Raw genomic sequence first — 27,527 nt, 5'->3', positions numbered from 1 at the left:
TCCATGATGAGGCTATAGTAAGGGAGTGGGTGGAGAAAGGAGTGAAGAACTGGGGCCAATAGTACCACCATGCTCACCTGTGGTACATAGGAAAGGGCTAAAGGGTTTCTTCTGACCATTGCTACAGCAGCATTTTGTTGCAGAGATGCTCCAGGGAACCCAGAAGTCCTGGGAAACTCTTGAAGGTAAGTCTGAAAGGAAAAAAAAATGTGTGTGTGGGTGGGGGGAACAGCCCCGGTTGGCCCATCTTCCCAGTCCTAATTCCATTCAGCCCTGGCTTTCTGCTACATTCCTGTCTGCCTAGTAGCTGAGCCATCCTAGGGCAACAGGTGAGGAGAGAGGATTCTCCTGTGTCTTCACATCTTCACTGTCTAGTGATTGTTTTTCACAACAGTTCTCTCCTGGGAAGCTCTTCAAGATGCTCACAGGCTCCCTGAGCCAGAGAACCAGGACGCCACCCAGAGTGTTCCCGAGGAGTGTAGAGGGAGCAGGCAGCAGAAGGGCAACATGGCGACCAAGTAACTCTTCCATGGCTAAGGGTGGTGAACCTTTATGTTCTGACAAATGTGCACCAACGAAAGCACTGAGGGAGTGAGAGCCCCTGGAGCAGCCAGGTGAGGATCTGCCTTACCCAAGACAACAACTGTTTTAGCTGTGTGTTCTGATGTTTTCCCTGCTTTCTTCCCCCATGTTTCTGTTGCTGTTTCTTGATTTTTCAACTTTAGACACAACCTATTTTTTTCTTACCTTGGAAGATAAGAATTTAACTCTCTTGCACTGTCCCCCATTTCCACCCCCACACATATATCCCTTCCCCCGTATTCCCAATATAGATAGTTTGGTTAAATGAATAGTTGGTATGCACATTGTTGTGAATATGAAAAAAAAATTGTTCACAACTGGGCCATTTAATATACTATGGGTACATTTCTTTTCAGTGCAACCTTTTGATAATTGCCCTTCTTTGCATATTTGTTTGCGTGGTTTTCCACATACTTATCAATAAGACAACCTAAACTGTCAATACTGAAAACTTCACTGATACAATCAAGCATAAGGTCAACTGTTAGTTTCGTCTGATGGCTTGAGACAGCCTGCTGGGAACCATTCGTTCTCTTGCTTCCAGCTATACAGGTTGCTATGGACGCCTCTGCATAGCTGTTGTTCTGGAAACTCCTTTGCTACCCTCTAGTGTTGAATTCCATGCTACCTGTATCCTGTGTCTTCATTTTGGTCTATCCTCTTGAGGGAGCACAACTACTCATAGCCTCCTGAGAAAAGGTTCATGAGACCTTACTTGTCTGAAAATGTCATTATTCCATCTGCATGATTGATTGATAGTTTGCTTAGGTATAACATTCTAGGTTGGCAATAATTTTCCCTCAGAATGTCTCTTTTCTTACTTTTTATTTTGAATTTAATTTTAGACTTTCAGAAATGTTGCAAAAACATTAGCATTCTATGTAATGCCTTTACTGAGCTTCCCCCCATGCTAACATCTAACATAGCCATGGTACAATGATAAAAACGAAGACATTAATTTGGATACACTAGTATTAAGTGAGTTACAGACTATGGATTTCATCAGTTTTCCCAATAATGTCATTTTATTTTTCTAGGGTCCATTCTAGGATCCCACGTTACATCTAGTTGTGGAGTCTACTTAGTCTCTTCCAATCTGGAACAGTTCCTTAGTTTTACTTTGTCTTTCATGATCTTAACAGTTTTGAAGAATAGTGGTCAGTTATTTGGTAGAACATCCCACAATTTATATTTTTCTGATTTCTCATAATTAGACTGAGGTGACAAAATTTTGGCAAGAAATTTTTTTGCAAGAATGCCCTTCTTAGTGCATCCGATCAGGGGTGTGTGAAGGTGGTATAACTTATTACTGACGATGTTAATATTGACCACTTGGCTATATGGTTTGGGCCAGTTTTCTCCACTGTAAGTGGAGATTTTTCTTTTCATAATTAATAAATATAGTGGTGGGCATAGTTTTTATTATTATTACTTTAATTTCATTATAGTTAACATACAATGCTACGTTAGTTTCAGGTGTACAATATAGTGATTCAGCATTTCGTTACAGCACCCAGTGCTCATCACAAGTGCACTTCTTAATCCACATCACCTCTTTCATCCATCCCCCTCCCACACCTTGTAACCATCTGTCTGTTCTTTATAGTTAAGGGTCTGTTTTTTTTGGTTTATCTCTCTTTTTTACCTTTTGTTCATTTGTTTTGTTTCTTAAATTCCACATATGAGTGAAATTATATGGTATTTGTCTTTCTCTGACTTATTTCACTTAGCATTGTACTCTCTAGCTCCTTCCATGTTGTTGCAAATGGCAAGATTTCATTCATTTCTCTGAATGATATTCCACCACCTCTTCTTTATCCATTCATCTATTGATGAACACTTGGACTGCTTCCATTAATTTGGCTATTGTAAACAATGCTGTGATAAACATAGGGGTGCATATATCCTTTCAAATTAGTGTTTTCATATTCTTTGAGTAAATACTCGATGATGTGATTACTGGATCATATGGTGGTTCTATTTTTAATTTTTTGAGGAACCTCTGGTGAATATACTTTAAAACTATGCAGATATCCTGTTTATCTTCAAACTTTCACCCACTAATTTTAGCCTCAATTGGTGAATCTTGCCTACAACAATTATTACTGTAATGTTCTTAATGGTAATTTTCTGTTTTCCTCCTTTTACATTTGTTAATGGAATTTTTGTAAGGTAGAGCTGTCGCTTCTCTTACATTTATTTAGTCATCCATTTATTCTTCACATCAGCATGGATTCACAGATATTTATTTTATTCTAGGGGGTATAGTCCAGTTTCATTGCTAAAATTGCTCTTAGGCGCCTGAGTGGCTTAGTCAGTTAAGCATCTGACTCTCTCCCCTTTCTCTGCCCCTCTCCCTATCTCTCTCTCTCAAAATGAATAAATACACATTTTAATTAATTAATTAATTTAATTGCTCTCGGAACTTTGAAGGCCTTGCTCCATTATCCTTTAAGATTTCAGTATAGTTATTAAGAAGTTTAATGCTATTCTGGGGCACTGGGGTGGCTCAGTTGGTTAAGCATCTGACTTCGGCTTAGGTCATGATCTCATGGTTTGTGGGTTCAATCCCCAAGTCGGGCTCCGTGCTGACAGCTCGGAACCTGGAGCCTGCTCCGGATTCTGTGTCTCCCTCTGTCTCTACCCCTCCCCCACTCTCACTATGTCTCTCTCTCTCTCTCTCAAAAAAAATAAGCATTGGGCACCTGGGTGGCTCAGTCAGTTGAGCGACTGACTTCAGCTCAAGTCATGATCTTATGTGAGTTCAAGCCCCGTGTCAGGCTCTGTGCTGACAGCTCAGAGCCTGGAGCCTGCTTCTAATTCTGTCTCCCTCTCTCTCTGCCCTTCCCCCACTCATGCTCTCTTTTTCTCTCTCTGTCTCAGAAATAAACACAAAAAAATTTAAAAAAATAAGCATTAAAAAAAATTTTTTTAAAAAGAAGTTTAACACGATTCTGATTCTTTTTTTAAAAAAATTTTTTTTTTTCAACGTTTATTTATTTTTGGGACAGAGAGAGACAGTGCATGAACGGGGGAGGGGCAGAGAGAGAGGGAGACACAGAATCGGAAACAGGCTCCAGGCTCTGAGCCATCAGCCCAGAGCCCGACGCGGGGCTCGAACTCACGGACCGCGAGATCGTGACCTGGCTGAAGTCGGACGCTTAACCGACTGCGCCACCCAGGCGCCCCAACACGGTTCTGATTCTTGATCTATTGTATGTGACCTGTTTTTCTCTTTTAGGATGTTCTGAAATTTCCCAGTATTAAGTTTTTGTATTTATCTTTATAAAATGTATTGTATTAGGCCCTCTATAGACCCTTTCAAGGTAGAAATTCATATGTTCTGGGAAATGTTCATGTTTTATATTTCTGATAATTCATCCCCCTTTACTTTTTTGTATTTCTGGCATACCCATTATTCTGATGCCAAACTTTTGGACTAGTTCTCTAGTGTTCTTATGTTTTAATTTCCTGTTCTATATCCCTTATATTTTATTCTATTTTTTAGGGGATTTTTATTTCTACTTCATCTCCCAACTTTGTGTTAGATTTTTCCATGTAGATTCCAAGAACTCTTTCTTGTTATCTAAATATTTTTTATAGCAATTTGCCTCATGGGTGTGATATCTATTCTTATTTCCAAGGACATACATATTTTTAAGTTCATCTTATTTTTAAGAGAGAGAGAAAGAGAGAGTGTGATTGGGGGAGGGACAGAGGAAGAGGGAGAGAGAGAATCCCATACAGGCTCCGCACTGTCAGTGTGGAGCCTTACACAGGGCTCAATCTCATGAACTGTAAGATCATGAACTGAGCTGAAATCAAGAGTCAGTCACTTAACCAACTGAGCCACCCAGGTGCCCTGACTATTTCTAAGGATTTTTATTGTTTGTGGGAAGTTTTCTTTTGTTTCCTGCAATGATCTCTTTTTCCTGAGTTACTTTTGTTTTGTCTCTCTCTTTCATGTTAGAGGCTCTTTGTCACAAGTTCTGTCAACCTTTATTGTCTGTTTTCATTTGAGTAATGCCTTGCCTAGGACATCCACACTGTGCCAGGCATTATCCATGGCCCTCGTGAAGGGCAAAGTGTGGCTTTACAGTGGACAGATCTAGCAGTACCTGCCTTCACCAAACTTAGCTTCACCACTAGTAAGATATGCAGATGTTATCTCCTGATGGGATGCAATATGAGGTAGAAAGCTTCACCTATAGGACTTGTCAAAAACACCTTATCTGAATGTATTCATGCCTTTAGATATAAATTCCAGTTGACAGGATTTACAAGAGATACAGGGACAAGTTAAATGATACCACAAGGAAACAATCAGGACCCTCCTTCAGTTAAGTGGCCTGGTCCCTTCAAAAAAGATAACACTGTGGGGCAAATAAAAGGAAGAGGACTGTTCTAGGAAGGAGAATAAAGAGACATAATAACCAAATGCAATGACATTCTAGGAACAATGGGGGAAATTTGAATATGGATTGAATATTAGAATATATTAGGGAATTATTTTAAATTTTCTTAAGCCTGACCATGGATTATGTGTGGATTTTAATTATGTATGATGATGTCCTTATACTGAAATATGCAGGGGTGAAATATCATAATGTCTGCAGCTCATTTTCAAATGGTTCAGAGAAACAACGTTATGTACACACTTCTACCTAAAGATACAGATAAACCGGGGTGCCTGGGTGGCTCAGTCGGTTGAGCGTCCAACTTCAGCTCAGGTCACGATCTTGCAGTCTGTGAGTTCGAGCCCTGCGTCAGGCTCTGGGCTGATGGCCCAGAGCCTGGAGCCTGCTTCCGATTCTGTGTCTTCCTCTCTCTCTGCCCCTCCCCCGTTCATGCTCTGTCTCTCTCTGTCTCAAAAATAAATAAATGTTAAAAAAAAAAAAAAAAAGATACAGATAAACCAAAGGGGTGCTTGGGTGGCTCAGTCACTTAAGTGTCTGACTTCAGCTCAGGTCATGATCTCATGGTTCATGAGTTCAAGCCCTGCATCGGGCTCTGCACTGGCGTTGCAGAGCCTGCTTGGGATTCTCTCTCTCCCTGTCTGTCTCTGCCCCATCCACTGCTCATGCTCTCTCTCTCTCAAACATGAATAAACATTTATTAAAAAATAAATAAATAAAGATAAAGCAAATATGTTAAGATGCTAACTATTGTAGAACTTAAGAGGTAGGTATATGGGTGTTCATTATATTTGGAATTTGTTCACCTTTTTCCATAGTAAAAATGGAGGTGGAAAAAAAAGAAGAAGATACCAAAGAGCTGCTAGAAGCTTGTGCGAACCCTGGGCCCATCATTTGGTGAGCCCACTGTTTCATCAGAGGACCTTCAAATGTCAATGTCATGTTCCTTCTCTCTAGTTCTGTCTAGAACTCCAGAGCCCCCAGTCCCTGCCTGGGGTGTGTAAACCTCACTGCCAGCACACGGGAATTAAATGGGGAAGGGATCTGCGCAGTCTCACCAGTCAATTCACAATCTTTCACTGAATTCTCCTGTTTTCATAGGTGTCTCACACCATCCTCAACTGGGTAATGCCTCCAGCAAATAAACCAACGGCAGCCTACCAGGGAGCACAGGGACAGTTGCCTGGCGTGAGTAAAATAGTGAAGGAGTCTGAGGGTCTGTCTCTTCATATGGGCTTCCCAGCAATTCCGTTTTCAGCCCCATTTTGAAGCTCCCTGGTATTTCAGGTCTGGAGATCGCTTGGGGTTTGGTGCAGCTAATCACTTGCTCATCACTGTGAGACTATAGAGCGTGGTCTCTGGGCCACACCTCTGCAGCTTCTGCTGTGTGACCTGGGCAAGTTATCTAACGGGTCTGTGCTTCATCTCCAAAATCAGGACACAAATTCTAGCATTGTTGGAGGATTATATGACTTAATATACCTTCAACACTTAGACTAGAGCTTAGCACAGAGGAAGTCCTTTGAGCTACACACACACACCCCAAAGCCCAGCCAACTTAGGTTTCCACTTTGTCTGGTCTATGAGATCACTTTCCATCTTCCATAATACTATTGCTATCTCAAGCCTGCTACCCTCTCTTCCGTTTTCTTCATCCTTGTGGGGTTTGGCCCTTTTTTTTTTTTTCTTTTTTTTTAATCCCTTTGCCCTCCTGCTGATGAGGTTTGGGCAGATAGTAGAGTTACATGTATGTTGTATTTCAAAACCTTAAACCACAAGTCTCCACAGCTTTCTTTCTTTGTCCCTGCTAATGACCCCCTTCAGGTAGTATATTAATCATATTCTAGGCTGAATTCACTGGAGTGTTTCAAGCAGAGCCTGGGGAGTGAGTGTCCAGGCTTTTCAATCAGGTCTGGAACTAGCTCTTAATGTTAATCTAGAAAATGGCTGAGAAGTGCCCCAAGATGAATCTACTGGTTGAACTCCTTTCTGAAATCTGAGTCATCACCACTGGCTGAGGGGAAGGAAGGGCTCGTGGTATGACAGGCCACCTCAAAGCTTGTGTAAGAACCTTGTGACCCACGGCTGTGTCAGAACAAAAACAACCAGCGGTCTTCTCACCCCCACAGCCCAGAGCTCTTGATTCCTAGGGATCATCTGATCCCTGGAGAACTTAATCTTATCCCTAAGTGGTAGAAGGGTGGATCTTTGTGAATGTCTTACTTGAAGAGTTTGGAATGCTGGTTTAAAAGAATCAACTCCCTCCCCAGCTAAGATCAGGCCCATGGAATTCTGTGAGCTTCAGTTCTTCCGCCTGGGTCATGGTGTTGGCTGCACTTGGAGAAGCCCTGCTCAAAGTGCAGGATACAACTGAGGAAAAAGTGGCTTTTCCAATTAAAGAATGACGCTACCTTCTGGCTACTTGTCTCTTTTACTTTAGCACACTCTACTGACAGAAGTAAAAGCGCTTGGACTACTTATTTTCCATTTTCCATCCCCCACCGTTGTCTACTCTGCTCTACACCCTGGGAGACCAACCTCTGATGGAGAGCATGGGAGGGTGGGAGGAAGGAGAATCCAGATTGTTAATCCTCTGCTCACTCCCCATTCCAGAGGGGTGTTCCCAGGCTAACCAGTCAGCTCTCCACTCCTGGGCTCAGGGCCATCTTTTCTAAGTAAGAAAAGGTGAGAAGGTGGCAGTCCCACACACCCAGACCTTCCCTCGGGGGTCTTCTTTCTGCACACAGTAGGTCCTTGCTGTGGGAACAATGAGAGGCATGTGGCCCACATTCACATGGCCTCAAGCAAAGTTGTGAAGTTCCAGCTTTTTCCTTTCTGGGAGCACTTCTTATGTTTTTCAACTGTTCTCAACTTTAAGCTTTGCTTTCTTAGCAAAACCTCTCCTGCAAAGATCTTGAGAATTCATTCCCATTAAAGTGCAGATAACTAACTATCCTTGCTGCCCTTCTTCTGGTAAATTTTCTTTTAAAAACTAAGTCCAAAGGATGAACCTGTAAACGTAGAATTTCAAAGAGAAGTGGAATTGAGTGTGGGATTCAATTTCCAGTCTTCTGAAATCATTCCTATGCGTTCAACCTACTAGCCTTTATAAGAGGAGGGTGCATTTAAATGTGGTGAACAAAGCATAATGCATAAACTTGTCCAATAACTATGTTGTACGCCTGAAAAAATGTAGCATTGTGTGTCAGCTATACTCAGGTAATAAAAAAATAAAGTGCATGGAGGAGAAACTAATTGTAGGCTTCCAGTACTCATAGTGAACGTGCTCTGGGCCAGGAAGGGGCAGAAGAGAAGCACTGAAATAGAGATGTTAGTAGATGTGGTAAGAAGGCAGATGGAGGCTAAGTGTCCAGAGTTTCAGAATTCAGAAGAGCTATCTTGCTGTCTTTTGACCTCAGTCCCATTCCTTCCCCCCACCCCCCAGCCACTCTCTCACCAGCAGTGACACCCTCTTTACTCCAGAGCAAGGCTGGGTCTGGAAAATCCTAAGGGTGGCAGAAGGGATCTGCAAGAAAAGTCTGGGCCCCCAGAACTCTGTGTTTCGTATGCATTTTAGCATGACTTCATTGTTGTCCCACATCGAAAGCTAGACTACATTTTTTTTTTTTAGAGGCCAGGGACCACGTGTCTCCTTCGTCCTGTAGCTCTTGTACATAGTTCAGTGTTTTGCACATAGTGGGTGCTCAAGAGATGCGAGTTGACTACATGGACGCAATTACCACACTGAATTCTCACAAGAACTTTGTGAGGTACCCCCTATTATCATTCCCATTCTGTAGATGAGGCAGCTGGAACTTCATTGGGCTAAAAAATCTGCCCCAGGTTACGGAGTTGGTGAGGCACAGAGGTGGTGTACTAGTCAGTTCTGACTGACTTTATGGCCAGACTCCAAGCCAGCGCACTTGACTGCATTTAGACAATACCGATTTGAGCAAAGTGGAGGGGGGGTGGGCAAGGTGCTGTAGCTCCATCTTGGTAGTGATTCTCTCACGGAAGAATTTTTGTAACCCTGAAAATCTTTATGTACATTTCTTTATATTCTTTATATTTTCCCTCCTGGTTAGGTTAACATTTAATGAAGTTTGTGGAATTCAAAAAGGTAGGTAAAAATGGCAAAATGACATAGTGTCAATGTTCATAATCTGGAGATAATTTATAATCATTATGCCTCCTTTTATTTGAAGAATGGGAAATGCTTTTATGAGAATTAATTTGTTTAGATTTGTGATTTCATGCTTGAAGTAGGTTGCAGAAATATCCACATGGATGTTTCCAGGCTCCAAATTGTGGCAGGGGTGGGGGGAGGGGGGTCAGGGGAGGGAGAAGGATTCATTATGAGGTCCTAGCTTGAAATCTGAGGCAGAACAATGCCATTTCTTCATGGAAAAGTTTTAAATACTTATGCTCTGTAGCTACATAGCCAAATTTCCTTGGGGGTGAATGTGTCAGAGGAGTGGAAATCAAGACAATGAGGTAAAAATGAAAGACTCCTTTTTTTTCCTTTCTAAAATTATTTTGTTTTTCCTCAGCTGCTGCTTTTACGAGCCGTGTGGGAAAGGGATGCAGGGGTCACGCTTCACCACACCAAGAAATCCTTCTCTCAGTAAGTTGAAGGCAGTCACAGGTTTCCATGATCTTGTGAGAGGAGAATGCCATGGGTCATACTGAACTCATGTTCCTCGTTCCTAATTAAGTGTCCTCTAGAAACCTTCTAGCATGCATTCCGGTTGATTACCCCTTACCAATGTGATTGTACTCATCATGGGTACAACCAGAAGTTCACAGAACCAAACCAATGGGAGCTGTTGGGGAAATATAATTAAAATCAAATCTCCTGCCAACCCGGAAAACCTCTCCACAAAGGTAGTACAGAAATAAAACAGTTTTCTTTTTTTAAAAAAGGTTTTTTAATGTTTATTTTTGAGAGAGAGAGACAGACAGAATGCGAGTGGTGGAGGGGGTAGAGAGAGAGGGAGACACAGAATCTGAAGCAGGCTCCAGGCTCTGAACTGTCAGCACAGAGCCCGATGCGGGGCTGGAACTCATGGACTGCAAGACCATGACCTGAGGAGAAGTCAGATGCTTAACCAACTGAGCCACCCAGGCACCCTAAGAAAACAGTTTTCTTACTGAATAAGCATTCAACCAGAATGTGATGTGCATCATAGGCAATTGGCTAGAGATTGCAAAGACAAGAAGGAATCTCACTCTTTTAGATGGCTAGGCAGTCACACAACCTATTACCGACATAATAACCAGTCCTCAAGTTAGAGGACTTAACAGCACCATTTGTCACTCAAGGTTCATCCTAGATTTACCTGGTAATTGGGGTCACCATCTGTTAGGTAATTGACTTTAACCTAAAGAGAAACAAACTTCTCAGATCTTTATGACAGGAGGTGGTTTTGCAACTTGGAGGGAGGCACCTGCCCAGTTAGGCTCCTACCCTCCTACAGAGACTGAGAGATAGGCCCCGTCTCCCTTGATGATGACATTTCAAAGGGATTGGTCCCAGATCATGGAGAAAGACATTCCTGAGTCCTAAAGCTGGCAACAGCCTTAGCTTTTTAAAAGGATTTACATACATTTCACGGGGCACCTGGGTGGCTCAGTCAGTTAAGCGTCTGCTCAGGTCATGATCTCGTGGGTTCAAACCTCGTGTTGGGCTTTGTGCTGACAGCTCAGAGCCTGGAGCCTGCTTCAACTCTGTGTCTCCCTCTCTCTTTTACCCTCCCCTGTTCACGCTCTCTCTCTCGCTCTCAAAAATAAATAAACATTAATAAAAATTTTTGAAAAGGATTTGCATACATTTCAAAGAGATGGAGGAAAGAACTTACAAATTGTCTGAAGTAAATGCTCTAAGAAAAGGGATGCAGGGAGACATCTCTTATTTTCAACAGGGACAGTTAAGCTTCCTATTTTGAATTTGTATTTGCCCTCACAGGCAGCCTAGGTTGGCCTCTCTACCTCCTGTTCATTCAGGGACTCTCCCATCTTGTGCCAGGCTCTGCAGAAAGAGGCACACGCTCATCATTCATAGCTCATTCATAGCTCATCGTTCCTATTTGACTTCCATCTGTCTGAAGGCTGGGCCTGGGGCTTCTGGAAGGGAGTGCCCCACCCCCATTCTCCACTCACTCTGCCGAGTTGTGTCATTTTGGTTCTGAGGAAGGTGCAAGTCTTGTGTGAGGGGACCTCACCACCCCACCTGAGGTTGGGGCAGGGACACTTGAAGTGTCAATGTGTGTTTTAAATCCTTGAGGACAAGAAGGAAAGATAGGGTCCTGGATCACCCACATGCGGGGCATGGGTGCCTGGTCCACACTGAGGGACACAACTACCCCACCTCAGCAGTAGGAGGCACATGTCGTAGACCAGTGAGGACGGACCACTGAAAACCACAACGTAGCAGAACCGAGTCAAAACCAAAGCCTGCAGCTCACTTGGCAAAGGATGGATTCTGACCAAGGGAGGAAGGAGAAAACCCTTCCAAATCAGTGAGCCAGAAAGGGAGAAACTCAGCCTCACGTTCAGATGGGTAAGCAGCTCTCCAAACTAGAACAGTTCTCCCTGTACACAGTGTTACAGAAAGAGAAAGACCAGAGTCATTTCAATATAAGAAAATGGACACCTGCTGTTCTGCATGTAGAGCTACATCCGCTGGCACACGTTCCTGCTCCTTCACTCGCTCTTGGGGACTAGTGGGAGGCTGACGGATCTGAAAGGTGTGGGGCAATTGGAACAGGCCAAACACCTCTCAGGTAAGGACAGCACCATTAAAAACAAAACAAAACATATATATGTATATATATATATATATATATATATATATATACACACATATGTGTGTGTGTGTGTATATATATATATATATATGTAATGAATATGTATGTGTATCTCTGAGCAGAAGAGCAGGAGGGAAAACCTTCCACCTGCCCCCCTGCCTCCCGCTTCTGTGGCCCTGGAGGGCGCTGGCCTGTCTCAGGCGGGGAAGCAAGGGCTGAGGCTCCCCTCCTGACTACTGACTGCCCTACTTTTCAGTTGCCAGTAAGAAAGGGAGTGTAATTCCCAGTAGTAAGGGCTCTCCTGGACCTAGTGTCACTTTTGCTTCTGGACAGGCAAGACTATCTCCCCCATGGTCCTCAGGGAAGGCCCTGAGAAAGGATGGAGTCCCACCCTCCCTCCAGCACCACCAGTGTTAACAGGTGGAAGCAGAAGGAAGGATGGGCACCCCCTGGCACCCTCCTTTCAGGCACTGGCTCTGGGCGCCATGGCTGCTCTCAACGGCTGCCTTTGGGGGCTTGGCCTCTCCCCAGGTCTCCTAGCACACCCTGCTACCCTCACTTAGCCTTCTCTCTCCTGCTAGGACTAAAATGCAGATGGTTCTGAGCATGACATGTTCCAGAAACAGCACAGATGACTTTTTCCTGTTGTTTGTACTACAGAGGATGCCTGACGTGCAGGTTTGTCCTGGCGTTTTGGCTCCCGAGCTGATGAACCTCTTGGAGCTCTCATTTTGGGGATTTCATTCTGGACAGTTCAGAGGGCCTGAGGACTCCCTGCCAGCTCATCCAGTTCAGTAGCTTCAGTCAGCTATTCATTTCTCACCCAGATGCTTAATGAGCAGCCCTCAGTACCTAATATCGTTACAGGCTTCCAAGAGGACCAAAGGCTGTAAGGCATCCCCTGATCTCTAGGAACTTAGACCATACTTGTGGAGGCCACATGCCCACACATGGAACAGCCCCACTTCAGGCACTGAGAAGGGGGTCAGCACCATGAGAGTTCAGGAAGGGGGGTGAACATGGGCTGAGGTATCCAGGCAGAGCTTCCTGCAGAGGTGGGACCTGAGGGTCCTCAAAATCATGGGCAAGGTTCAAACAGGAAGACATCCTATGCCTAAAAAACAGCAGGGGTTTGGGAGGCTTCCCTAAGGTTGTGTGACCCTGGAGGACCCTGCCACGCTAGCATCCCTCATGTAAGTACAAGGACCGCCCGTTGACACGGAAACTTGAAGGGCTGGAGAACATGCACAGAGGGGCATCAGAAAGCCAAGGAAGGTGCTACGGGACCTTGCGTCCTGTGGGATTCCCATGCCCACGCGAGGTGAACGTCTCAGAAGCTGGTGAGGTAGAAGGCCAGCAGAACTGCCCTTGGACTCTGAGGCTCTCAACCTCACCTTCCGGCCAGAGGATTGTATAGTGAACATCCCAGAACTCACCTGCTGGGTAATCGTCTGTGACATTCCTTCCTTCCAAGCAGAGACCAGCAGGGAGTTACGGTCAACGCTACCTGGGCATGGTTCTTAACGATATTTTGCTTTGTTATCCTTCTTCCCAAATCTTATCCAAGGTGGGGTGATGAGAGGAGCTCTCCTGGGGCTTGTTAAGAGCACATCTGCCTTCAAGGATTTGGGACTCTCGGCATGTACCACCTGCTGGCCCCTTGTCCACTCTTTTTGATCTAAGCAGGGAACATACACTTGGAGCTGGACAAGAGCATGGTGCGTCCTGGTGTCAGAAAGGAGACTGGCAATTGTCAAGAGAAGAGAGACAAATGCCATAGTCTGATGGCCGCTGTGGTGACGGGATGTCTGCACCAGCAGGGCCAAGCATGTGCGTGTCAGGCAAAAGAACCCCGGTCTCCCTCTGTAACTTGCCTTCCTGCCTCAGGATCCTGTCTCCACCCAAAGTCAGCTACCCAAGCTATTTTCCTAAGTGCAGATCTCCCTGCCATATATCAAAACAGTTCAGGAGACAGTTCATGGCTGATGGACACTTGCCCATTACAGAGATACAGAAATGTTGGGTAAACTATTACCAAAACCATTGTATTTTAACACACACTGTCCTTGAACAAAAGAAGGGATATGCTCAAGTGGCAGAAATGAAGACAAATCACAGCCAAAGCAGTTAAGTGTAAGCTGGGAGCCTGGAGTCCATGGAGATATGAAGGAAGCCAAGTTTAGGCCCAGTTCCTAGGGCCTAAACTTGTAACACCTACATGGGAACAGGAGGTATGGCCTTAGGCTTGCTTGGAAAAGAGAATATGTTGATCTGAGCTCAGTAGAAAAGCAAGATTATCAAAGAGACATCCCTTCCTTAAAAGGAGATTGGGAAATGCTACCCATTAAAAGAAGTATGAGGAAGCAAATGATCTATCTTGGGACAGGAGTACAAAAAAAAGAAAAAGAGAAATGAAAGAAAGAAAGAAAGAAAGAAAGAAAGAAAGAAAGAAAGAAAGAAGGAAAGAAAGAAAGAAAGAAAGAAAGAAAGAAAAAGAAAGAAAAGAAAGGAAAGAAATAAAGAGAAAAGAAAAGAAAGAAAGAAAAAAAGAAAAAGAGGGGCGCTTGGGTGGCTCAGTCGGTTGAATGGTTGAATGTCTGACTTCGGCTCAGGTCATGATCTCGCAGTTTGTGAGTTTGAGCCCCACGTCCGGCTCTGTGCTGACAGCTTGGAGCCTGGAGCCTGCTTCGGATTCTTTGTCTCCCTCTCTCACTGCCCCTTCCCCGTTCATGCTCTGTCTCTCTCTCTCTCTCTCTCTCTCAAAAATAAACATTAAAAAAATTAAAAAAAAAAAAAAAAGAAAAAGAAGAAAGAGAGAAAGAAGAAAGAAGAGTCACCTGTCAGAAATTGAATCACTAGGGCCTATGCCATGCATAGGCACAGAATCCAGATCGATGCCACCCATGAGGCCCATGGGCCCCGAAGCAGAGAAACTAACATAATGTTTGATCTAAAACAGGTGAAACCTCCAGGAGCCTAATAGATACTAAGGTGAAACCACTCTGTGTAGAGACACTGTCACAACCCAGGGCACATGGGAGTCACACAGGAAAAACAAATGCTCCCGAAGATGAGCTCACAATACAAAGTGACAAATCACATGAGGAAAGGAGGCTCTGTGCATGGGAACCAGCAAATGCATCCAGCAGGGCATTCACCATCTCAAGGACTGTGGGTCATAGAACCATCTGGAAGAAACTATAAACACATCCGCACCCAGCGCTTCAAGAGTAGAACCCAGCAGTTCTGGCCCCACCCCAACTTGTTCCTCTTGTGTCCATCTTCTCAGATCATTCGGATCCCTCCTGTCACATACACTCAACATCTTGAGCCGTTTTCAAATTCTTCTTCTCTCAGCTTTTACCCTTAAAACTGGCTTTCAATTTCCCATCTCTTTCCCTCCTCTCCAGTATCACTATGTAGGCCACCTAGCGGGTCTTCCTGCCTGCCTGCCTCCAGTGTCTCCCTTCTGTTTATTCCACTGTCTCACTGCCACTAAGTTATCTTCCTAAATGGCAAGTCCAGAGGTTTCGCTTCCCTGAGCCAGATTTCAAAAGTCCAGATCTTCCCCAACTTGGACTTGAGTTCTTTCCAGTTTTGTTTCCTATTATAATACACCCACCCCTCACTCCAGCCTCCTGCTTGGGCCACTCCAGCTTACTTGTTCTTCCTTCACTCCCCCTTACACCTCCAAGCAGTCTCCTCCCTTTGACTAGGCTGCTCCTCTCGTAAATCTGCTGAAGGTCAACCTTGGCTTAAACCTTCTAGAAACATGTCCTGGAAGAACACAAGTATCATTTGGGCTAGACTTATCTGGTTTCAAATTCCAGATCTGTCACTTAATAGCTCTGTGCCTCAAGCAAGTCGCAACCTCTCCCAACCTCAGTCTCTAATTATGCCAAATGAGAATGATACCTACTTTGCAGAGTTGAGAGAATGACAGATAATCTATGGAAAGCCCCGAGCACAGAACTTGGCCCCAGTGAGTGCTCAATCAACAGTTGCTGAATTGAGACTCTATCTGCATTGTTATGGGAGTTTTGTCTTATTGCTTTCTTAGCCAGAGCTCCATGAGGGCCAAGGCCTTGTCCAATCTGTCTTTGCATCTTTGCACTTTCCTGTGTCTGACACAGGAAAACCGTCTACTGACAAGTACTGGAAAGAACTCGGCATGACTAAGCTGATGTTAGAAGGGAAGAATTTGAGTAGGAGGACCGGGTGGATCTCAGATGTTGGAGGGGTATTGACGGCCCATTTATACTGCGTCACTCCAGACAGGGAGCTATAAGGAGCATAGTTGTAGCCCAGGGTAGCTCCAAAACATAGAGCTGTTTAACATGAGAGCACGTGTCAAATATAAGCTGCTGGCCATTAAAAACTCAGATTATAGGGGTGCCTGGGTGGCTCAGGCGGTTAAGCGTCCGACTTCAGCTCAGGTCATGATCTCATGGTTTGTGAGTTCGAGCCCCATGTCTGGCTCTGTGCTGAGAGCTTAGAGCCTAAAGCCTGCTTTGGTTTCTATGTCTCCCTCTCTCTCTCTCTGCCCTCCCCTTCTTATGCTCTCTCTCTCTCTCTCTCTCTCTCAAAAAATAATAAATAAAACATTAAAAAAAAACGCTCAGATTATAGAAAGTATTCCTGGGTTGGATGATGGATAAGACCAGATCAGTGATTCTTAACTTTTACGAGTCACAAAATGGATCTTCTTCCCCACCCCACCCCCAAAACAGGTTCCAAGCATAATATTTTGCAAATAATTTCAGGAGCTTTGTGGTTCCTAGGTTAAGATCACCTGAAAACCCTTGTAGGATGCTGTGTTCAACTTTCTTTTTTTACTATTAATAATGAGAAAGAAGCATTTCTGTTGCATGTGTTTTCAAAATTCACACTTGACATCTAAAGAGCCTGGCTCATAACTAAAAACTCAGTGCCTTTTGTCCAAATAAAATGTTCTATACATTTTTTAAAATTAAATGAATGAATTAATGAAATCTTTGATTAATCTGATCTTTAAGGGAAAATGTGTGCTGTAAGAAGAAAAGAGAAGGAAAAAAAAGACAAAAATGAAACGCTTTAGACAAAGACCAATATAGGATGATAAAAGGTAGAGAAGAGGGGCGTGTGGGTGGCTCAGTTGGTTAAGTGACTGACTCCTGATTTTGGTTCAGATCATGATCTCATGGTTTGTGGGTTTGAACCCTGTGTCAGTCTCCACACTGACAGTGTGGAGCCTGCTTAGGATTCTGTCTCTCCTTCTCTCTCTGCCCCTCCTCTGCCCTCTCTCTCTCTCTCTCTCTCTCTCTCAAAATAAATAAATAAACTTAAAAAAAAAAAAGGTAGAGAAGAATTAATCAGGGTCAGAGAAAAGGATAAATTTTGGAAGGTCTTAACTCCAGCCTCTTGCCCAGGGCTCAGTGCCCCTGTGAACTTCTAAACCCAAGACTCTGTGGGGGCAGAGTCGCCTACTCAATTCTGCTGGTCCTGGCTGCTGGCACTCAGAGTGATCTCGGCATATACCCAGAGGCTCCCAGGGAAAAATCACTCATAAGATTGTGACCATGTCCAGAAGATATTCTAATCTGATTTTGAAACCTCGTTCCCTCTGTGAATTTAGATCTTAATTACCATGCAACCATTCATTGTTCTATTATTACAATTGCTCGGTTCACCCTGGGTCATGAGTTATTAAATGAAGTGTGTGGAGGCATTTTTTGCCCCTTAGGGTATTATTCAAAGAAGAGTTGATTTTCTTATTTTTTCTTTGTAATTAAAAAAATTTTTTTAATGTTTATTTTTGAGACGAGTATGAGCAGGGGAGGGGCAGAGAGAGGGAGAAACAGAATCTGAAGCAGGGTCCGGGCTCTGAGCTGTCAGCACGGAGCCTGACATGGGACTTGAACCCACAAACCATGAGATCATGACCTGAGCTGAAGTTGGACGCTCAACCAACTGAGCCACCCAGGTGCCCCATAGTTGATTTTCAACATAAACACTAGTGACAACAAGCTTCAAGAGGAAAATATCCTGTCCAAGCACAGAAGGACTTCTCGTCTGATAAACTGAGCTTAAGATTCTTAAGGCCCAGCTGATTCTTTCAGGTCGTATCAGCAAAGATATGCTGCTGTGCCCAGATCGCGTCTTCCTGCTCTCCCCACTCCCTGCCCCGCCTGTGCTCACGTAGACACGCAGTGGCTGCGGGATTTCAGGAGGCTCCTCAGGCTCTGTAGGGCCTCTGGCAGCCCAGCGCCAGTGAGGGCACTGCAGGCCCGAAGCTCCCAGCTGCGGTCCTGGAACCTCTCCAGGCCCAGCCTCTCTCGGATCTCCAGCAGCGGCAGGGCATCTGGCGCCTCCTGCTTGTTGGCCAGCACCAAGAAAGGGACGCTGGCCATGTGTGGGTCATCCAGGACTTCCATGAGCTCAGCCACTGCCTCAGGTAAGCGGGCTTCATCGGTGCTATCCAGCACATACACGAGGACATCCGTGCCTTCCAGGTGGTCCTTCCAGCTGGCCCGGAGCTGGGTCTGCCCCCCCACATCCCAGAGAGTCAGAGACACGTGCCCCGGTGCTTCCAGAGGCTCCACGTTGAAACCAACAGTGGGCAGGGTCTCCACCATCTGGTGGCCCTTCAGTTTGTACAGGAGCGTGGTCTTGCCTGCTGAGTCGAGGCCTATCATCACCACCTGGGCCTCTGCCTTGTGATCTCGGGAATTCACAGAACCCATGGTGGCCACTGCTAACCCCTAGGGGAGAAAGGCCAGGTGCGCACATAAGCCATTCTTTTCTGAGGGAACACACATGCATCCAGGCAAATGTTAGAAGAGGCTCTACTCCAAAAGTAGGAAGTGTTTATACAAGGTCAGGTTTCAGACACAGGCCAGGGCTCTGAAAGGGCCAGGAAGTAAGGGCCTATGAGTCACCATGAGCTGACCTATCTCGGGAAGGTGGGGAGGGAGCTGAGTCAGAGAAGAGGGTAGGGCCCCCTGGAAGACTCCGAATGCGGGCTCACTTTCCTTGGTAGTTAAAGCAAAGTGGCAAAAGGAAGTTCTAGTTAGACATAACCTAGTTCAATAGAAATGACCAAAAGATGGCTTCAGCTCTTGCTTGTCTGTGGCTTCCAGGCTCTATTTTCCTCCTGTAAGCCTAAACCCTGAAACGGAAGCTAGCTTGAGTTCAGTGCACGCAGTGAAGAGTCCAATCGGCTCATATAAGCTTCTGCCTCTGGAACTCTCCTCAGGACCAGCACCGTGCCTGGTAAACAGTGGCTATTTATAAATACTGTCGCCTGGGGACAAATTTACAAGTTGGGGCAAAGTGGTTTCCTCCATTGCCTCATCAAGGTAAATTACCTCTAGAGCACGACTCACGTTCCTCGAGAATCCGTTTCTAAAACCAAGACCTGTTCCCGACTTAGGGGAAACCTGGCTGGGACAGGGGAAGGGACATCTGTCCCCCAGGGGTATATTCGGGCTGCCCATTCAGGAAAATAAGACAGGTTCTGTTCCTTCCTTATGCCGGGGTGGGGGGTGGGGGGTATGAGGAAAATGAAAGTTACCTCTGTTACTAGACTGTGGCTGAAAAAGCTCCTCCTCTGTGGCCGTCTGCCCGCATCCAGCTGCAGCTGCTCTGTCCTCGTCCTGTTGTGTCCCAAGAGTGAGATGTGAAGGAAATGCAGTGACCGTTGCTGGTTCTCCTTTCCCACTTCCTTTCCCAGGTGGTCGGGGGCGGGGCAGGCTCATCAGCCCCTCCCTTAGTCCCCCCTGGACTCCCCTGGCGGTCCTGCTGGGGACGCGCCACAGAGATGTCCCCAGTTCTTCAGCTCTTGATAGAGCAAAGTCTAACACCAACCCCATTTCTTAGCTCAGAACACATGCCTTGATGTTTTTTCTGGAGCCTGGAGATTTTTTTTTTTTTTTTTTTTTTTACCATTTATTTATTTTTGAGAGAGAGAGACAGAGCACGAGTGCGGGAGGGGCAGAGAGAGAGGGAGACACAGAATTGAAGCAGGCTCCAGGCTCTGAACTGTCAGCACAGAGCCCCATGCGGGGCTGGAACTCGAGAACAGCCAGATCATGAACGGAGCGGAAGTCAGAGACTTAACTGACTGAGCCACCCAGGCGCCCCTGGAAAACATAATTTTTAAAACATTGGCCAATCAGAAGCCATTGATTCTTTCTGTAACTCTCTAATTTGCATCTGCAGTTGCAGTGCTTTGGCTCTTGTAACAGGTAGCATTTGTGCTTTCTGCCTTCCCACGCGTTTCATTAAAAAGTCAAGAAGCAAATTAGGAGCTATGACTCTCCCATTTTACAAATAAAGAACAAGGCTCAGAGTAAATGATTTACTTGAGATCTTGCTGGGATTTATTCATCTCTTCCTCTTTCATGGTGCCTGCTACCCACTGAGAAAGTGCTTTGCAAAGAGCAAACATCCTGTTGTAATTGTAGGGTATTTTAACAGGAGGAAGTGGTTAGGAAAAGTCAGAAACACAGAGTGTATTATGTACACCACTGTGTTATTTGTTATCGACGTCACTGTTGTTTAGTTCTTTGGGGTGCCTGTGGCTGTAGGCTATAGTCACTTTGCAGCCAGCCTGGGCAAGTGGAAATTTATAGCCAAGGATCAGGGTGGGGGTCAGCAGATAGAAAATTACTAAGAGGTTCTGGGGAGATTCTGGCTAAGCTGACCTAACAGGATTCTTGCTGAAGTCATGTCACGTGACCAGACATCACCTGGGCGTGGCATGAGGAACCCGATCAGATATTGAGGGGATTAGATATTGAGGGCAGGGTGTTCTGGTGAACACTTAGGAGGGTTGTTGCTAAAACTGGATTTTACAAGGAAATGTACAGATGGGCCGAGAAGAAGTTTCAGAAGCCTGACTGAAGTTTGGTCAAGCAAAGAATCTTTGTTGTTATGCCAAAGCAGGCTCAAAGCATTAAAGACCTGTGTGAAAGAAGGCTTGTTTGTCTTATTGTGGTGGAGGGCGATTAGATCAAGCTGAGACTTAGTCCTGTCCAGCTGATGAATCCTTGGGGAACCTGCCAGGATTTGGTTTGCAGGAGGACTGGAATGGGCAGATGATAAGGACACAGGGGCTAAGGTTAAGGTGTGCCTGGGGCTTGGGAGCAAAGGGAGCAACATTGCCTTCACTCTGACCCCAGTTCCTTCTGTGTGGTCCTGGGGAGGGAGGAGAGGTGGACAGAAGCTGAAGAAGCCATTGATTTGCGAAGAAAGGTTGGACTAGGTACTGTTAGGTTTCCTTCAGCTCAAATATCTTATGGATACAATGGAATTTTTTTTAAGTTTATTTATTTATTTTGAGAGAGAGAACAAGCTGGGGGGGGGGGGGGGGCGGGCAGAGGACCCAAAGCAGCTCTGTGCTACAGTAGAGAGCCCGATGTGGGCTTGAATTCACAAACTGAGATCATGACCTGAGCCGAAGTCGGTCACTTAACTGACTGAGCCACCTAGGTGCCCCAGTATAATGGAATTTTTATTGAGCAGCTATAAGCAAAGCTCTGTATAGTCTATCACATGAGTGAAAAAAACAAAAACAAAAAACTTTTCAAAGTGCAACTGCATGGCATATGAATGGGAGAAATCAGCATCACTCTTGTATATGAAGACTAGGGCACCATATATCAGAATTAGATATAGGATACATTGCAGACTCTTAAACTGTCTTTATTTTGCATTTTGAGTTGTACTTAGAATTATTATCACTTTTAGTGGCCTGTGAGTGTTTTACATTTACAGCACAACTTATCTCCCCTTTCTGCCATTCCTAGTTTCCATTTTATTGGTGACACCATCTCTTTATAACCAAATGAGGAACCTGGCAATGTTGGAGGGAATTTCTGTGCCTCTCTCTCTGCTCTGTCTCCCTCCCAACAGAAACAGTATCTTGACAGTCAATCTCTCTCTCTCTCTAAAAACAAAACAAAACAAAAAAATAGGAAAAGGAAATAGCAGTGGGTGATCTACTTTCTGAAATAGTGAGTGCGAGAAAGATCTAAAGGATGTGGGGAGCCTGGGTGGCTCAGTTTGTTAAGCATCTGACATCAGTCATGATCTCGTGGCTTGTGGGTTTGAGCTCTGCATTGGGCTCTGTGCTAACGGTGTGGAGCCTGCTTGGGATTCTCTCTCTTCCTCTCTCTCTGACCCTCTCCCTCTCATGCTCTCTCTCTCAAAATAAATAAACTTAAAAAAAAAGTCTAAAGGGTGTTAGACTTGCACTGAAGCAGCTTCAACTTCTGCTTCTACGTATTTGCAGGAAATTTCCTGACACTAAAAGGGAAAACAAAACAAAACAGTGGCCAGGGACTGTCTCTTGAAAATGTGCAGGAAGGACAATGTGGAGGCCAAAAGCGTGATGTGCTCCAGCCGCGCCTCAGAACAGGAGCTGATGACAGGGAGCTGTTGCTTTTTATCTTCCAAGGTTGTTTCAATATGCAAAGTTGGTCTTCAGTAGCAGCTGCTATTCAATCAGCCACATTTCCTGAACTGGATGGTGTATTTTTAGTTGGCAGGGGGAAAAAAAAAAACAAACTTGATTAGAAAGGAGGTTGGAAGGTCGCTTAGTAGCTAGAAACTCAAATCAGCACTTAAGACTTCCTGACATTTCCCGTATGAGTTACTGTCACTCTGCGCAGCAACGAGCAGTGTTTACTTCACTTCTTTTCATAAAAAGAAAAAAAATCACATAAATAATGATGAATATATTGTTTTTTCTTCGAGTGTCAAACAATGTAAATGCCTACAGGACAAAATTCTTAAGTTCACTCTTTACATCACTACTCCCCTCCTCTGAGGTAATCAGGATTAGTAGTTTGATGCATATTTTTGCAACTATCTTTCTATATATGTACTTACATAGTTTGGAGCACATGCATATGTTTTACTGTTTTTATTTTTTATTTATTTTTAAGTTTTTAATTTTATTTAAATCCAAGTTAGTTAATATATAGTGAAATAAGGATTTCAGGAGTAGAATCTAGCAATTCATCACTTACATATAACACCCAGTGCTCATCCCAACAAATGTCCTCCTGAATGCCCATCACCCATCTAGCCCATCCCCCTCACCCAACACCCCACCAGCAACCCTCAGTTTGTTCTCTGTATTTGAGAGTCTCTTATGGTTTGCCTCCCTCTCTGTTTTTATCTTATTTTATCTTATTCCCTTCCCCTATACTGTTTATTTTTTGTTTAGGTCTTTTTATTTTTTTTTAATTTTTTTTTTCAACGTTTATTTATTTTGGGGACAGAGAGAGACAGAGCATGAACGGGGGAGGGGCAGAGAGAGAGGGAGACACAGAATCAGAAACAGGCTCCAGGCTCTGAGCCATCAGCCCAGAGCCTGACGCGGGGCTCGAACTCACGGACCGCGAGATCGTGACCTGGCTGAAGTCGGACGCTTAACCCACTGCGCCACCCAGGCGCCCCTGTTTAGGTCTTTTTAAATGTAATTGTGATATCTGTAACTTCTTTATTACATTGAACAATAATACATTTATGAGATCTTTCCATGTTAGTGTATATACTAACTCATATACACTTATATTTTTGTTATTATTTTTAAAGGATTTATTAAATGATGAGAAGGCCACAGGAAAATACAAAAAGCATAATACTAAAATATTCACAGATGAAATTACATGATTCTGAGATTTGTTTATAAAGCATCTGGTAATGGAGAAGAAGTAGCTTGGGATATAATATAATAAGACTGGCCATGAATTGATAGTTGTTGAAGCCAGGTAGACAGGGTATATTATATTAGTCTCCTTATCTGGCATGCCTTTGAAATTTTCCATAGCAAAATCTAAGAAGTATATGTAAGAGGCATAAAGTATTCCAGTTTACCAAATCTTTGATTCTGCCACAGCTCACAGGCCTACAGGGCTCCTAGCACTTGTCACACTCCATATTTTTGGCCTTCTCCAGAATCTGCCGTTACCCCTGGAGGTGTGGGTCACTCCTACTTTACCCTTACGACACTTTGTATATATACAAACACACACCACACAGTCACACTCACACACATACTCCCACATTAAAGGAATTATCTTACTAAATTGAGAGCTTAAAAAATAGTTATCACCTATTGAGCCTCTAATCTGCATCATATACATTGTCTGTGTTTGTTTAGTTACTCCTCCCAACAGCTGAATGGTAAGACTATTTCTGTCCCCTTTTATACATATGGAAACTGAGGCTAAAAATATTAAGTAACTTGCCTAGTCTTTTCTTTTTTATTCTCATTTAATTTTATATCATTGTGTCAACTATGTTCATATAAATATGTGTAAAAAGGGATCAGTACAGACACTGAGAAGCAAGCACAAATCTTACCGAACAGGAACATTGCCATTATTAGATGACAGGAGATAAACTGAAGATAGTCTCTGGGTCATAGTCTGCATTTTGCTTCCTTGAGTTCTATAAGAGCCCCTTCTGGGCAGTTAGTGTGTTAGTGTGCAAGGCCATGACGGAGTCTTAGGGAGCATAGGGCTTACCATAGTTGAGGCCACAGGCAGGCCTTTCTGGTGGGATAGTGGGAAGATAGTCAGTAGGAGTGGACTGTGCTGTATATTCTATGTCAAAGCCCACTGTCAGCTGTCAGGAATGAGCAAATCAGAATACTTCTTGGGGTAAAGGAGTATCAGCTGGTCGTGGCTGTAGGGCATGGAGAGGAGGGGACTCTTGATTTCTCATTAGCATAAGACCAAGGCCTGCCGAATACAGGTAAGAATCAGACCCAGGCTTGCCTGGGAATTTTTTCTTCCAGGTGAAGAGAATATAACAACTGCAGATAGTTTGGTGATAAGTCTTTATTGTGTCTGTCTCTTAAGAATTAGTTGTTCTCCATGACATCCTATGCACATCTTCTTTGAGATTCCCTTGACCTCTGGGATCCTCTTCTTTTTTTTTTTTTTTTAAGTTTATTTATTTATTTTGACAGAGAGAGGGAGTGAGAGAGCCAGCATGTGCACGTGCAAGGGGATGGGCAGAGAGGGAGGGAGAGAGAGTATCCCAGCCTGATGCAGGGCTCCAACTCACAAACAATGAGATCATGACCTGAGCTGATGTCAGATGCTTAACCAACGGAGCCACCCAGGAGCCCCAGATCCTCCTTTTATATCCCAGATTTTCCCCTTTCTTGGTTCACTTGGTTGTCTTGGTGGAGCACACATTCAGTAGCCTCTTGGATCCATGGGAGGTAAGTTTTTACACCTTGAATCTCTGAAAATGTCTTTTTTTTTTTAATGTTTATGTTTGAGAGAGAGAGAGACACACACACAGAGCATGAGCAGGGAGGGGCAGAGAGAGAGGGAGACACAGAATCCGAAGCAGTCTCCAGGCTCCGAGCTGTCAGCACAGAGGCTGATGCAGGGCTAAAACACAAGAGCTGTGACATCATGACCTGAGCCAAAGTCGGACACTTAACCGACTGACCTACCCAGGGGCCCCTGAAAATGTCATTTTTTAACTCTAACAATTTATTAATAGTTTATCTGATATGGGATTCTAGGATGGAAATCATTTCCTTTTAGAACTTTGAAGGCATTGCTTCTGTGTGCTGTGGCTTCCTTTGCTGCTGTTGAGAATCTAAAACCAGACTGACTCTTGATCCTTCATTTGTGACTTTTTTCTCTTTGGAATATTATAAAATCTTAACTTTGTTCCAGGAATTCTGAAATTTCGTAATCATGTATCTTGGACTGAGTCTATTTTCGTCCATTATATTGGAAACTTAGTGGGCCCTTTCCTCTGCCTCTTCCTGCTAGAAGTAGAAGTAAATTACTTTCAATTTTGGGATATCTTGAATTTTCTCCTCCATTTTTTATGTTCCTTCTTTTTGGAATTCCTATTATTTGGTTGCTGAACTTTGAGTTATTCTCTAATTTAAAAAAAAAAATCTTTTTCTGGGGCACCTGACTGGCTCATTCAGGGGAGCATGCGACTCCTGATCTTGGGGTTGTAAGTTTGAGCCCCACATTGGGTGTAGAGATTACTTAAAAAAATAAAATCTTTGAGGTGCCTGGGTGGCTCAGTCAGTTAAGTGCCTGACTCTTGATTTCGGCTCAGGTCAGAATCTCACAGTTTGTGAGTTCGAGCCCCACTACGGACTCTGCTCCTGACGGGGAGGAGCCTACTTGGAATTCTCTCTCTCCCTCTCTCACTGCCCCTCCCCAGCTCTCTCTCTCTCAAAATAAATAAATAAACATTTAAAAAGTTAAAAAAATAAAATCTTTAAAAATATATTTTTTTCTTTCCCTTCTTACACCTTTCCCATGTTTACTCCCTTTTCTGGGAGATTTCTTCAACATTATCTTTCAACCCTTCCATTATATTTTCATTTCATTGATTATATCTCTTCCCCCCCCGGCCCCTCCCCCCCCCCCCCCCCCCCGCCAAGGGCTCTTTTTTTGTTCTCTGAATTTTTAAAAGCAGGATGCTTAGTTTAAAGTATCTCTCTGAGGTTCCATGGAACCAAGTAGAATAATGATAGAAGACTCTGAAGTGGAGGATGTATGGTAACAACCAGAAGGTTCTTGTTCCATTTTTTGAGTTAGTCAAATCTGCCTTCTTCAAGGTAATAGGCAGTCTGTTTCCCAGCGTGGAGCTCGCCAGCCTGCCTGCTTCTACCTGGCTCCTGTTTGCCACCTTGGGATAGAATGCTCTTTCGTCAGTGTGTGCAATGATTCCACTGGGGACAGATGAAGGAGCATAGAACATTCACCAACATAGATCATGTGGTGGGCTACAAGTCTCAATAATTATAAAAGAATTGAAATCACACTGAATATATTCCTCTGTGTGACCACGGTGGAATTAAAGTAGCAATAAATACTGGAAAGATATCTGGAAAACCCCCAAATTTGGGAGGAAATTAACCTGCTTCTAAATAGTCCAAAAGTCAAAGGAGAAATTGCAATGGAAATTATAAAATATTTTGAGCTTAATAAAAAGGAAAATATGACATGTAAAAATTTGTGAGTTACAGCAAAAGCACTGGGAAATTTAGACACTTAAATGCTTATATAATAAAAGAAGAAAGATGTAAAATCAATTATCTAAGTGACAGAAAAAAAAGAAAAGCAAACTAAATACAAAATAAGCAGAAGAAATAAAGTAATCAAAATGAGAATGAAAAGCAACTAAATAGAAAAAAATAGAGAAAATGAACACAGTCAAAAGTTGGTTCTTTGAAAAGATTAATAAGATCAATAAACTACTGATAAAGTTGATTAAGAAGAAAAGAAAATCATGAAGAATAAAAAAGGTACATCACTATCAATTTTAGATAAAAAAAAACAAAAACAAAAAACCTGAGAAGGAAGATATTATGGATAGTCTTATGCCAAGAGAACCAATAACAGATGAAGTGATTAAATACTATTTATTGAAAAAGCTATCTTGTTCTGGGCCAGCTTGAAATATCATCTTTATTGTACACTAATTTATATATTGACACGCAGGTGTGGGTTTGGATGCTTTTACCATCTATATCACATTCTACTACTATATTTGCTCTAAAAGCAAGTATTACAGTCAACCAGTGGGAAGTTGTATCAGCTTTTCTGACCCAGCCTCAGAAGTCACAAGGGGCCATTTCTGCTGCATTTGATTGGTTACAAGCAAATGATAAGTCCACTTGGAATCCAGGAGAGGATACATAGACTCCATCTTTTAGTGGGAGGAGTACCAAAGACTTTGT

At 43.7% G+C, this 27,527-nt stretch overlaps 3 protein-coding genes across 6 annotated transcripts in view; 1 reads left to right on the top strand and 2 right to left on the bottom strand.

Moving 5' to 3' along the window:
- Positions 1 to 20,280, bottom strand: part of LOC112861341 (ARF like GTPase 11) — a 72,345-nt gene extending 52,065 nt beyond the window's left edge. Inside the window, exons 1-2 of the mRNA XM_086712479.1 lie at positions 19,356 to 20,280; positions 78 to 191 (exon numbers count right to left, since the gene is read on the bottom strand). Of these exons, the coding sequence (XP_086568605.1) occupies positions 78 to 191; positions 19,356 to 19,653 (412 nt within the window). The 5' untranslated portion in view covers positions 19,654 to 20,280. The remainder of the gene's footprint in view (positions 1 to 77; positions 192 to 19,355) is intronic.
- Positions 187 to 27,527, top strand: part of RCBTB1 (RCC1 and BTB domain containing protein 1) — a 99,741-nt gene continuing 72,400 nt past the window's right edge. For 2 of the 4 annotated variants that reach the window (XM_086712411.1, XM_086712425.1), the window contains exon 1: positions 18,539 to 19,140. The gene's annotated coding sequence lies outside the window, so the exon portion shown is untranslated. Of the gene's footprint in view, positions 615 to 6,098; positions 6,186 to 18,538; positions 19,141 to 24,846; positions 25,026 to 27,527 lie in introns of those variants that run through there. The other 2 variants (XM_086712420.1, XM_086712432.1) reach the window with 2 other exon arrangements.
- ARL11 (ARF like GTPase 11) lies at positions 16,862 to 18,525 on the bottom strand. The gene has a single exon (XM_086712502.1). It carries the CDS (start codon positions 18,523 to 18,525, stop codon positions 17,977 to 17,979), a length of 549 nt encoding a protein of 182 aa, XP_086568628.1. The 3' UTR covers positions 16,862 to 17,976.

This window comes from Puma concolor, chromosome A1, assembly GCF_028749965.1.
Source record: "Puma concolor isolate L17-30 chromosome A1, mPumCon1.1.hap2, whole genome shotgun sequence".
Classification (NCBI taxonomy): Eukaryota; Metazoa; Chordata; class Mammalia; order Carnivora; family Felidae; genus Puma; species Puma concolor.
This window is presented reverse-complemented; position numbering and strand designations above follow the sequence as displayed.

Excerpts from the sequence above, each read along its gene's own strand:
- ARL11 (XM_086712502.1), bottom strand. The coding sequence starts at position 18,525 with ATGGGTTCTGTGAATTCCCGAGATCACAAGGCAGAGGCCCAGGTGGTG.